This window comes from Mytilus trossulus, chromosome 7 (assembly GCF_036588685.1).
Source record: "Mytilus trossulus isolate FHL-02 chromosome 7, PNRI_Mtr1.1.1.hap1, whole genome shotgun sequence".
Lineage (NCBI taxonomy): Eukaryota > Metazoa > Mollusca > Bivalvia > Mytilida > Mytilidae > Mytilus > Mytilus trossulus.
Genome location: NC_086379.1, coordinates 69,260,714 through 69,274,803, shown reverse-complemented (window position 1 = coordinate 69,274,803; position 14,090 = coordinate 69,260,714). Strand labels below are relative to the sequence as shown.

The 14,090-nt window shown below is 31.4% G+C and overlaps 1 protein-coding gene across 2 annotated transcripts in view; it reads left to right on the top strand.

Annotated features, from left to right (window-relative positions):
- The window catches only part of LOC134725687 (tolloid-like protein 2), a 58,363-nt gene that overhangs the window by 40,928 nt on the left and 3,345 nt on the right, over window positions 1-14,090 (top strand). The window contains exons 7-15 of one of the 2 annotated variants that reach the window (XM_063589708.1): window positions 811-924; window positions 3,051-3,196; window positions 3,633-3,828; window positions 8,775-8,897; window positions 9,493-9,653; window positions 10,974-11,157; window positions 11,758-11,883; window positions 12,158-12,499; window positions 12,987-13,164. In XM_063589708.1, the coding sequence (XP_063445778.1) occupies window positions 811-924; window positions 3,051-3,196; window positions 3,633-3,828; window positions 8,775-8,897; window positions 9,493-9,653; window positions 10,974-11,157; window positions 11,758-11,883; window positions 12,158-12,499; window positions 12,987-13,164 (1,570 nt within the window). Of the gene's footprint in view, window positions 1-810; window positions 925-3,050; window positions 3,197-3,632; window positions 3,829-8,774; window positions 8,898-9,492; window positions 9,672-10,973; window positions 11,158-11,757; window positions 11,884-12,157; window positions 12,500-12,986; window positions 13,165-14,090 lie in introns of both variants that reach the window. The other variant, XM_063589707.1, reaches the window with a different exon arrangement.

Genomic DNA, 14,090 nt, shown 5'->3' with positions numbered 1-14,090 from the left:
ACATGTATTTGTCAAAACTATTAGGATTTTTTGGACCTCAATCCTTTTTTAACTTTATTTCGTCTTTATTTGGCCTTTTTTTTTTTTTTTTTAATCTAGAGTTGCTGATGATTCTTTTGTAGACGAAACGCGAGTCTGGCGCAAATACAAAATTTCAATCCTGGTATCTAGGATGACGTTTATATATACACATTTGGTGCTCAAAGCTAGCAGTATAAAATGTATGAAACTGCAAAATTTTCATGCAGGAGAAAACAATTTTTATTATAATTGTAATCCATAACGTGTGATTCGTTACTCGCCTTAATCACTGCAGGAACACTTGCTATGACTCCTGAAATTAAGGAGATTGTGTTCCTTAAAGAGATTTGGTTAACTTAGTTACACAACAACAAATAACTACTAAATTTCCTCTTTTTTTTTGTCAAGGAGTATGAGTACCAAATTAAATTTCGAAAATCTCTTTTTCGCGAATTTTGTTGAAGATTGCTTTTGTGAAGTTTGTCTGACTGAATAGGTTACAATTTTGTTTTAGGTTGGGATTTGTTTGGAAGGAGAGTGTTGTCGTTTTATCTTAAATGATTCTTTTCTCGGGAACCCTTACAATCCCACTTATTTAGACTGTTTTGTAACCTTCAAAAACGTCAAATACATTCATTTGAAGACAGTGTATTCCATTCTGTTGTTCCTTTAGAAATGATAATGATGTAATAGGATTTCCCTGAATGAAATTGAAGTTAGTTTTTATGTTTTTTTTATATATTAGATATTTTCAAGTTTTTTAGATTGTTGTTTTCTTTGATTTTGCAGGACGGTACTGTGGGAGTGTGCCACCATCCACACTTATATCGACAGACAGTCGCCTATGGTTGGAGTTCAGATCAAGTAAAGGAGTGGGAAAAGGATTCAATGCACAATATGAAGGTATCAAGTTAATAAAGTGGTTGATAAATATCCCTTCGAATGAGTTGCTTCTAAAACTGCGAGATTTATTGCTGCAAAAGTACAAAGATTAAATGTTGTGTAAAATGACCTTGTTCACTGTAACTTTTCTTTCAAATATAACTTTTGATATGAATAAATGTATGAAATACAACATTTCGTAAAAGACCATCAACATGTCTGAAAGACATCTAAACACGAAAACTTAATTTAATGAAAAACATCACAGGTGTTTTAATGATAAAGCTTTCATTATGTAATAAAACATAATTTTGTAACCTAGATAAACGTGTTATGAAATATATGAATTAAAAGAGAATGATCCATGTCTTCACATTGACCAGCATTTAATAAGACCATACAAACAGATGTATAAGAGATTTTTAATTTTCAAATAAGTATGCTCATTGAATCTCAACTAAGGAAACAAATAGATTAAAAGTGTTTATTCTAATGGAATAAGTATGTTAAGTCCGTACATAGCATTTTCAAGAACCATCGAACTTATATGTTTTGTTCCTTTTGTCATACATCTTGTGAATATATATTCCTTGTTTCTTCTATCTAAATTTTGGTGTTTTATGAAAAGTTTTCCTTCAGCTTTTTTTATTATTTTATATTCGCTTTTTAGTGTATTGGTATCCGATTTCCTTCATCATATACAACTTTATATTCTGATGAAACTAATACAATAAAACTTTATCAACAACATTGCTGCTTAAAATTGAAAAAAAAATCATATCAAAGGGTTTTGAACTATTGAATATCATTTCCTATCATAAGTACACTTCCATTGGAAAAAAAATCAAGATTTTTCAGATTTGAATTACACTTCATTAGTGTTACTTAGTTATAAGGAACTGTCATTAAAGAGTTATATTGGGGTGTTTACTTGTATTGATCATCAGATAATCAACTTTACATGTATCCATAACTATTTTACCGGTGAAAATAGAATTCCTGGTGGAACAAGTGTTTAAAAAAAAACTAAATCATTAAATGTATATCAAGATTGCAATCTGTTGCTGTAATTAACAACTAGTGAAACATACATCATTATGTAAAGATTAACTTGCTATCCTGGTATCATTAAGTATATCGTCGTACTGCTTTGGAGTGCCTCTAGGTATTTTATGTACATTAAAACTCATCAAAATAATGGAATATTTATTATGCCTTCGATCAATTGTACAACCTTTCCCACTTTCTATTGTATGATAAACTGATAGATACAGAGTTCTGGTTTGATAAAATGGTTAAACAGAGTTTGTGGTTTGATAAAGCGTTGATCAGGGACTTGTGATCACCTCTGGATCATTCATCACAGCTAGTATCATCTTAGTTTTTTTTAACTCTTTCATGAGAACTAAAGGATAATCCATGACTACCTTGTGGTCAATACAAACACCCGTCTAAACTCGGCTTTCATTTATTTAAAATTTAACTACAGTTCTAAACATGATATACAGGCATTTCTGCAACGTAAGACTTTACGTTTCTCGAACAGTGCTTCACCAAACTTTATAGTTCTAAAACTGAAATAAATCCAAAGTTAAATAAAGGCAACAGCAGTATACCGCTTATCAAAAGTCATTAATCGATTGAGGAAAACAAATCCGGGTTCAAACTTAAAATGAGGGAAACATATCAACTATAAAAGGAAAACAACGCAACAACAGAAACACTGAAGTGCAACAAAAAGCAAACTACAATGCCAAACAAAATTCAGATTGGGTTAGGGTTAGTATTGCATCATAGACTTTTGAATTATAAATGAATCACTAAGAATTGGTGAAATGTATTTTATAAATTAAGTGCATACCTATCAACTATCACTATTTGCGGAAGATATTCCTTTTAAAGCTCTACAATTTTTTTTAAAAATTATCAATTTTACCAGGGATTTAACATTGTCGAAGTACGTAGAAGCAAAAAAAAAATCATGAAAATAAATTTGAAATTACCTTTAAAGATTTTATAGGCTTATAAGAGTCGTCTTGCACATAAAACTTCCATGGGCGTTTTTAAATATTGGCAGGTTTTCATATGAGTAAGAATGACCATTGAAGTATTAACTGTAGGCATCATAATATTTGTTTTATCTTAAGCTATATGCGGTGGGGAGATCCTGAAAGACAGAGGAACACTCACTAGTCCTAACTATCCAGATGATTATAAACCAAACAAAGAATGTGTGTGGAAAATCACAACAGAAGACGGTTTCTCTGTAGCACTCAAGTTCCAATCTTTTGAAGTAAGTCTATAGAACATTTTATTTTTCTCGATGTTTATCACATTAAAGATCAGCATAATTAAGAAGTTGCATTAATGACGCAACGATACAACGATAGAAATACTGAAAGACTAATATTAGCTGTTTTATAAACCTGGTACCATTGATAACTTTTTAAGTATAAACAATCTTTCTTTGAGGGACGATTTTAATAAATAATGAATGCGTTATAAGTGTAATGAGCAAAAGGAGAGCAACAATCGCGAAAAAGGATGAATGGTAGCTTAATATTAAATATGGTTTTTTTTCGTTTAGTGAGAGAAACAATCCAGTTTGTTTTACGGGTTTTCATCTTTTCTTGGTGTTAATAAAAACCTATATCTTTAGATAATTGCAAGACAAAAATGTATACTTCTTCCTCTTGAATAATGATCTTTTATATATGTTCTGTTTTCAGATAGAAACACATGACAAATGTGTATATGATTACCTTGAGATCCGTGATGGACATGACGAAAACTCGCCAGAAATAGGACGTTACTGTGGTTACAAAATACCGGAAGATATCAAATCTACAGGAAATAAACTTTATGTTAAATTTGTGTCTGATGGTTCCGTTCAAAAGGCTGGCTTTGCTGCGTCGTTCGTTAAAGGTGAGAAACAAAACAAAATTTAAGTAGATAAAAAATTAAAAAGTTAAATGAATGTATAGAATAAAAATTTACCAATTGTATACGTCCGATGTGGTATTAACTTGATTTACCTTCGTTTGAAGCATTCAAAACTAAATATTTGAAATGAAATAATGGATAAGTTATGAAACACGTGAACGGAGTTTTATGAGTAAAAGGGTGCTTAATATAAACGCCAATTCCATTTACGGTCAACTTTGCCTACTTTCGAAAAATTATCAATAGATTAACTATACGTTCATTTTAAATATTTTACTGTTGAACGTCATCAGATAACTGGTTTGTAATTTAGTTAGTTAATCAGGCTTGTCATTTGATAAGGGACATCTACAGTCAAGGCCATACGGTTACCTATAGTTGTTAATGTTTGTTTCATTTTGGTCTTTTGTGGATAGTTGTCTCATTGGTAATCATACCACATCTTCTTTTTTGTATGATTATTTTGAAAATATTCTAAAGTTGTTGTAAAATTCAATCGCAGTAAATATATTGCAATAATAACCAAAACTCTACCGATTCACATCACAAGAATCAAAAACTAATGAACGATTCGATCGACATATACATTGTTTATATATGCCACGTGTGAAGCAGAATCTGCTTACCCTTCCGGAGCACATGTGATCACCCCTAGTTTTTTGTGGGGTTCGAGTTGTTTATTCTTCAGATTTCTATGTTGTGTCATGTGTTCTATAGTTTGTCTGTCTGTCGCTTTCATTTTTAGCCATGGCGTTTTGACTATCCTTCTGGTATCTTTCGTTCCTCTTTTATATGAGATGGACATGCACATTGTTTTAGTTCTGTTCGGCGCTGAACAGGGATAGCGTGAAATGTATAACGTCAGGCCTTACTGACACGTAGATCAAATTGTGCCAGGATGCAATAAGTAAAATAACAAAAATATCGAGCTCCGAGGAAAATTGAAATCGAAAAGTCACTTATCCAATGACAAAATCAAAAGCTCAAACACATAAAGTATCAAATAAAATCCTGGTATCTATGATGAGTTTATTATCAAACGATTGGAAAACAGCTGTCATATGCCTGACTTGGTGCAGGCATTTCCTTAAAAATGGCTGATAAAACCTGGTTTTAAAGCTAGCTTAACCACTCTCTTGTTTTACAGTCGTATAAAATTCCATGATATTGACAACGTGTGAACAACACGAACAGACATATAAGGTAAAATGTCAAAACTAGCGATGCAACTAATTAAAAAAAATCTAACAGAACCATCATTCATCAGATACCATACTTATTACGACAAACGCGCGTGTCGTCTGCTGTTATCACCAATCGAATATAAGGCTTTTAATTGGTACATACACCTCACTGGTCGTCTGCTTTAATTGGTCATTGGTAACCATTTTTGTAATTTAGTTTGCGAAACGCGCATGTTCTTTGCTTTGGTTATCAGATACCAGGCTAATACCTAAATCCGCATTCGTCTATCTTAAACATTTGATGCATATACCATTGGTTGTTACAATTTTTATTGGACTTACTTTACCCCGGTATCAGCTTAGGAACAAAAGTTTTGGTAACCAAAATTAAAAAAAATGTTGGTCTTTGATTTAATTTGTTTTTCCCGATTAATTTGATCGATAGAATCGTCAAACCATTCCATTTTGATATTAACAAATGGAGATGGTGACACCTCTTTAATAATACAATTTTTTGTGTTTCATTTAAACATTTTACTTCGTAAGTAGCAGATCCTAATTATTGGAAATATAGCAGTTATTTTGATTGGAATTGGGATTTTGAGTTTTAATTATCAATAAGCATGCTATAAGTATATACTCTGGTCTGCTATTGTATATTTTTTATTAGCTTGAAAGGCTGTTAAATCTACTGGTGAAATCTTCTTAAAAAGAAAACAAACGTTTATGTATATTTCTTTCTTCGAAAACCAATTTGTGCAATTTTGGTACTCTGTAACTTCAGAGAAATATTTTTCATCGTAAAAGGGATATTTTAAAAAGTCAAATCACAAACATACTGAACTCCGAGGTAAATTCAAAACGGAAAATCCCTTATCAAATGGCAAAATCAAAAACTCAAACACATCATACAAATGGATAACAACTGTCATATTCCTGACTTGTTATAGGCATTCTTTCTTGTAGAAAGATTTTTATACAAGAAACAGTTTCAGGATATACATTGGTTTAATGGTAAAACTCGTAACTTTGTTTTCCAAATTACAAAATATGTGATAACCTTTTCGTTATCTAGAATGTCAAAGGAAAGTTTTTAGATTGACAAAAGGACGATGTTTTTTTTCTCGTTTATTAGTCTGTTTGTTAGAACACTAGAGACATATACATCTAAGATAAAACCATTAAAACTTTCAAAATCTTGTCTTTTTTTTATCGAAAAGTAAGTGTATTGGTGGGATTTTCGTAAATATGAATATTTTAATTGTTTGTCTAACTTCATTGCATAGAATTGACATAAAAGATATTTCTCTTTTGCATGTTTATGATTAAATGCATATGTAGAATGTAATCATTTACCTCAATAAAATTTGGAACGGGACTTTTTTTTACTTTTAAGTAGATTTGTATTGACAAAATGTTGCTCTGAATACAACGAGTAAAATAACATTGCAACGATTGTTTCATAATATAGCAACATTTGAATATATTATTCAGTCTGTATTTTTCTAGTTGGGATCTTCCTGAAAAAAGAACAATATGGTTTATATAAAACTGATAGGAAGGTTGATGGTGATTATCATGTCCAATCAGTCTCGATGGTCTGATGTGTTACTTTTTCATTCCTGGTCTCTTGTACTTCCAAGATCATTATTTGATCCTTTATGTAAAATTTCAGTCAGTGCTTAAGGATGATATTTCCTCTTGGTGGTTGTTATGATATAAAAAGTTTGATGACGTATGTTAAATGAATGAACACAATATGTTGCATCCGAAGTGCTTTTCTGAATTGACCTTTATCAGGATCACTCAATCCCAAGACAATCCAAGGTTGTTTAAATAGTAGAATAAATGAGGAGCTATTTAACCGAAAGAGACAAAACACAATAATCAAAGCCATCTGAAGTTAACTGTATCTGAGGCAAATGAAATCGTCTTTTCAACATTGCAGATAATTCGCTTGACTCTTTTGCCGTCACGACTAGAGTCTCTGATTTTATAAGTTGAATGGTCATGTCTAACACTTCGGAAGAATTTTTCAAAAGTACTAGGCTTACCAATGATGATCGCCATGTATTTAATCTTTAATTTACAACCAGAAAAACAACAACATATTACAAGCAAGGTTTCTTTTGTTATATTTTGTTATAATTGTTTATTTTTTATGAGGTTATGATAAACCACGTAGTTATGGAATGATAATTTAATTAAGGATGTAACGTGTCTTCTGATTGGCTGACGTTATTTTGTTATGAGCCCATAGACATAATTTAGTCATGTGACCGTGACGGCATCAACGTTTTTTCATGGTTTTCTACGGTTTAAAATGGAATATAGAATGAATTTATAGAAATGACTGTACTATTTTGTCTGTCTATTTGAAATAACATAAAAAATGTGATGCACACTGTTAAATAACCCGCTACGCGCGTTATTCAGTGTACCCAAAATTTTTTATGTTATTTCTTCATAGACAGAAAAAATATTATAGTCATTCCTTAAAAACACACACACACACATGTGTTTGACTTCAAACAAAAACAAATCCTACATATATTTACAGTTTGCATTTAGAAAAAATGGAATGTTATACATTGCTGAAGATTTACAAATTTTTCAGATGCTGAAAAATGTATTTGTCCGATATCAACATACTATGCATGGAATGTTATGTGCTTGTACAAAACGTAATGATTGAAGATTACTGTTTGTTTTTTTGTTTTTTTAGAATTATCGGTATTAAATATACGAAGAATTCAAATCAAATGTAGTTCATATGTAAAAATACAAATTTGATAATTGCGATAAGTACTTCATTAAAGGTCGTGACTGATTATACTAAATGGATAATTTAACATAATTATGTAATAGCCTGATATTGTGATATTTTATCACCTTTTTATCTTTCATATTCAAAGTTAATTTGAAAAAATGAATTTATCATAATTATGAAGGACACATTATTCAAAATATAGTTAATCCATTCGACATTGAAAACGTACTTCACCTTTACTTCAAGTCCATGTTACCCACGTACGCATCTGATATACAACCAGCTTTTGATTGAGATTGAGAGTTATAAGAAAAAAACATTGCTTGCGCATTTCAAAATTACAGACGAAACGAGTGCTCAACTACAAAAGAGATGACAGATACCAAGGGATAAAAAAAATATTTTACTGATCAAATACTAATATGAGTAACAGAACACACATACGGATATTGTTGTTTTCCTTTGTATATAAAGAGAACGTTGCGCTTGCATTAAAGAATATAGTTTCCGTGTCCTCTTTACTTGTGTATATTTTCGGAGTTTTTTTCACCAATAATGCAAGACCCGTTTCCTATGAACAGCTTAATTACTTGCGCTTGCTTCCATTAAGTGTAAGCATTCTTTAATACGGTATTGCATCTAGTTGGTGTTTTTTCTCGCGCGATTTTTTTATATTTATGTATTAATAGCGTTATCAAAAAGTTAAGTTAGGTTTTGTTTTAAAATGTTTTATTTTCCATTTGATATACTAATGCAATGACTTTGGGATTTCACTGTTACTTTTGATTCCTGTCTGATCATTGTGACGTTAACTCAAGTCCTATATTCATCTTTATTTTTCAGCCATATAAGTAATGCAATTTTTGAAACTATTAGTATGGTGAAGTTTGAAAACAAAACACGATAGGTAAAAAAACTGAAGTTTACATTTTCCCCATTATGATTGATTTCATCTATATCTATATTTTTTATAGAATATGACGAATGTGCCACTGATGACCATGGCTGTGGACACATTTGTGTAAATACATTGGGAAGCTACAAATGTGAATGTAAAATCGGTTATGAATTACATAGCGACGGAAAGAAATGTGAAGGTATGTCATAAAGACTTGTTTAGTCAGTAGACAATATGTGTCATTCGATAGTTGCCTTTCATGTGCATTTAAAATCATAAGACCATATTGAGTCCCCTGTTAAGTCTGCTTCAAGGACTATGTTATATCTCCATTATTGATTATCTCAGTATTTTCAATTTATATCATTTAAGTTTCTACAAAAAACTATTACGTTTTGAATGGATTGTGCATAAATAAATATATGAATACATATCCATCAATTGGAAACATATGTTCGGGTTTACATTTGTACATGATGTATATATGAAGTAATTATATTCATTGACAGTAAACGGTTTCTGGATAGGTATGGTTAAACAGTGTGCTTAAATGATTCGTGCTCCAATACACGAGCACTGTTCTATACTTTTGTTCATCAAATAATTGGTTGTGGATTGGATTTTGGTTTACTGTTTAGCAGATGATATACATCTGTATTAGTTGTTTTACTTTTAAAAAAACACATGTGATTATTTGAAGAAAAAAAACATTTTCCCCAACTTTCTATATAAATGTTTAAATTCATAATTTTATGATTAAATTCCCATTTCAAATAAAGTATTATATTTTTCAGATGCTTGTGGTGGTTATATCGATTTATCTAATGGTACAATACAGAGTCCATCATTCCCAGATTTATACCCGCCCAATAAGAATTGTGTTTGGCAAATTGTAGCACCGGACCAATACCGTATTACACTTAACTTAACTCATTTCGATATGGAAGGAAACAATGTTAGTACACATAGCCTGGTAATGTTTTTAATACTTTATGCTTGTTTTCCTGCTAAACCTGCTTCGTTAGCTGCTTGGAAAGGTAAAGAAAAAACGTTAGTTGTCCTTGCCTGTTTGGTACTTACAAATAATAAAATTCTCCATCAGTAGAGAAAAAAAAGGTGAAATATGTTCACTTACAAACATATGCTTAATGAATGCATAAACTTGCTTCGTAAGCTAGTTAGGTTAATTCTTGTTCAAAGAGATGTGGTCGTTACAAAAAGATGCATGTTAACATTAGACAATCATTTGTTTCGATGTATTAACATAAAAATTATCATTCGTTTATTTCATATTCTTCAAAATGCATATCAAGATCAGACAATTCTCAGTCCTTATTGGTTCGCGATGAATGAATTCTGGCTTACTCTGTGCTCATTCTGTTTGGAGGTTTTACGATTTCCTCTGGTTTTTTTTCTTGGTTTCTATGTTCACAATTTTTGAGTTTGAGTTCGATCAAACTGCAGTTGTCTTTGTTTAACTGTAAATGTAATAACTAAAGCAATGTGTAACACGATGTGTGTAATGTATCTACCCTTTCGGAGTTGACGAAATAACAATTGAAATGAAACGCAGATCTATTTCCACCAGGCTAAGTTCTAAGTGATTTCTGTTTATTGACTGTTTATTGTTTGTGCATACATTTGTCTGGTTGCTTTATTATTTTTAATTCTACATTCCAGTGGTTGTTTTCTTGTCTGATCACAGTTGTTCGGTCTTTTTATAAAGTACAGAAACTTTCATTTCACAATACTAAATATCGGTCAAATAAAAAAAAAGTATATCTTCTTTCATATTCATTGTAAAACTTTATAGATCTACCAAAACATGTCATGTTCTTTGTAAATGGACAGAAGTAGTAAAACATCATTAAAGTAGCTGCATTTTATCAAATACTGGATATTGTTCATATCATCTAGATATAGTTATTAGTACTTTTCATTTCATACTAAATAACATACAGTATGAAAACATTGTGAATACTAAAAAATGTAGTTTTCCTACATATAATTTTCTACAGATAATAATTTATAGAATTTGCCAATTATATCAGATGACAAAAAAAATATATGATGACGGAATTCTATATTTGTATCGGGTATGTTTAAATATTACTCTGAAAACTCTAGGGTACACAATTTATGGGTCAAAGATGTATTAAAATAATGTAGAAGGAAAATGTACCATAAAATATGCAAACAGTTGAATTTATTTGGTTTCATATAGTAGCAATATTAAAATTACTAGTATATAACATTCGAAACATTCATTTTCCAGCAAGAATGTGAGTATGATTCAGTGCGAGTAAGTAGTGGAGTTGGAGCAGAAGCCACAGTTCATGGTATCTTTTGTGGATCGCTCCTTCCTGTTCCGATAACATCTGATGGTAACACACTCAGGATAGAATTCAACTCCGACAACTCCGTACAGAAAACTGGGTTCAAAGCCCTTTTCTCAACAGGTTTGTTCAGTCAATGTTTATTTAAAATATAGACATAGAGATGAATCGTAGTTATTTTAAGCAGGTAAGTGTGTCGATTTCAAATGGCATAACACAAGCACGAATTTTGGTTGTAGCACCTACAATTTTTTTAACTGGAAGGGGGTTGGTGATCCTGTCGATTTTAAGAAATTACTTCTTAAACACCCATTCGATGTTATTCAAGAACAAAACTTATCACCTTATTCTCCATCGACTTTCCTTTATGACTTAGTATATCAATCATTCCTTTGAATTGTAGCCAACATTATTATGGATGGTCGTAGGCAAATAAAAATACGTTTTACATAGCTCTGTACTAGTATGACATGCTCTTGGTTTGATGTATGCAGGATTCATTTGATAGTAAGTTTTTGCAATTCACATTTTTTCAAGCCCTTGTTTCTAGACTGTCGTTTAGATTATATTGTAGGTCTATATGAGTTTACTTGTGGTGCTGGCGCTAAAAAATAATTGAAAGTTATTTGTTCATTTGTATCTGGGTTTTTTTCCGTTGAAGTACCTTCATGTGAAAATTATATTTATGTATTCAATTCAAGTGATTGTGGAATTCCTTTTCAGACAAAGATGAATGTGCTATCAATAGAGGAGGGTGCCAGCATATTTGTAAGAATACTGTTGGAAGTTATGAATGTGCGTGTCACAATGGCTACACCCTTCATGAGAACCAGCATGACTGTAAAGAAGGTGAATATAATATTATTTTTATTAGTGATATAAAGACATCAGTTATTACGTAAAGTTTGTCTCAAGTTCCCAAGTTCCAGTATGCATTTAGTAAATTTACTTCATTTGTAGCTTTCAATAAAATCATCGAACTGTTTGGTACTACATTTTGAAGTACAGTAGCTCAGAAAGACTTCTAAGCTAATAGCCTGAGGATAAATGTCTATTCTGAGTAACGATTCTAGCGAAATCATAGCCTCAGGATAACATACATCTTACTTTTTACTTTTAACAGGTGGATGTCAGCACAGAATTAATGATCCCGACGGTGAAATAAGTAGTCCAAACTGGCCGGACTTCTATCAGAGTAGGAAGGACTGTGTTTGGTACTTCAGAACAACACAAGGCCATCGAATTAAATTAGAATTTAATCAGTTTGAGATCGAACCCCATCCCGAGTGTAACTACGATCATATAGAGATATTTGATGGAGACAGTAGTAATGCTAGGAGTTTAGGGAAATATTGCGGAAGTAAAACACCCAGACCGATTCTGTCCAGTGGCAATACTATGTTTATGTTATTCTACTCAGACGCTTCAGTCCAACGGAAAGGATTCCTTGCTCAATATTCTTCAGGTTACTACTGGTTATTTTTTTAATTTTATATGTAATGTTACTTCCATAATTTATGTTTTGTTCATAGGTACGCTGACGATTTCAAATTGGTCGATTTTAAAGATGCATCAAATTGATATAGATAAAAAGAGGTGGTAGGATTGTCAATGAGACACTATTCACCAAAGACAAATAATCGTGGATTTTTTACAATTAAAAGGTTCGGTGTAACCATAAACAGTGAGTAAAGACGTATAGTCATAGAATTCTATTGGTTCACATTTTTTTCAGGATAATCATTTATTGTGATAGAGTTATGTAAGGCACAACGTGACAATGATTCATCCATTAACGTTAACCGATATAGAAATACATATATCAACATACGTTATTAAACGGTATGACAAGGGTCATTATTAGTTGCATATTTCATGGCAATATCTTAATTTTTCTCACGTTGTATCCATCTGATAAACATTTCTCATAATCTGAAGGAAATATATTTCAGTCTGTGGGTGTAGATTAATAGCACAAGAAACCCAGCAGTATTTGTACTCCCATGCTAAATTCGGTGACCAGAACTATGACAATAAAATGGAATGTGAATGGAGAATCAGAGCATCCAAAGGAAAACACGTCAAATTCTACTTTGTGTCGTTTGAAATCGAAGATGAAAGTGAATGCGAGTAAGTATATCTAAGACAGACATGAAAATGTTTATTATATATTAAAACGCAGTTGCATACTGACGTCTTTCTTATCTGGGCTGATATAATGATAATTGTCGCAAAAGAATAAAATTTAAGAATGTCCACTGAATAATATCAAACCAAAACAAAATGTACAATAGTACGCGATAAACTATTCTTAAACAATATTAGATATGTTTGGTTTAAAACATAAACGACTGCATGTGGTATTATTAGGGGACAACCATATGATTTTGAAAGGTTTGGAGGCAGGACGATTTTGTTAATTCTGAGAATTCAAATAAACTTATCAAACTTGGAGATTTTCAAAATTTGGGGATCAATACTGAAGTGAAACCTCTGCAACAACTTCAGATCTGTCTCTAAATAAGTTTAGACTTGACTGGAGGAACGTAAAGCAGTACCATACATGAACAATCCTGGAGACAATACAATTGTAAAACATTGTAAAAGATATCCTAACTTGAAAATTCAGCTCGAAGATCTAGAATGAAGCAACATTACTTGTGTAAAATGCAAGGGTAAATACAAGAATGTAACTACGTAAACAATATCACAACACGGAAATAAAAGGGACAATTGTAGAATTTAACAACAGAACAACATCAGAATTGAGTTTCAAGGGACAATGAGTGAATATTGAATTATACAGTAAAAATGAAAAATCTTAAAACCTGTCACATCTAGGAAACAGTTTTTAAAATAATAGATTTGGGAAATCGGGAGACAAATACAAAAGATAACAACAACTTAAACAATACGTATAGAAATCTTATAGTTTATATTGAAAGGATTCAATGTAGATAATATCAGAAGATGAAAAGCTATAAAACAATGACCCGAACGAAACAAATAAGCAACCAGCGAACTGCTGGATCTGTTTCATCTACAAAAGCCTCATA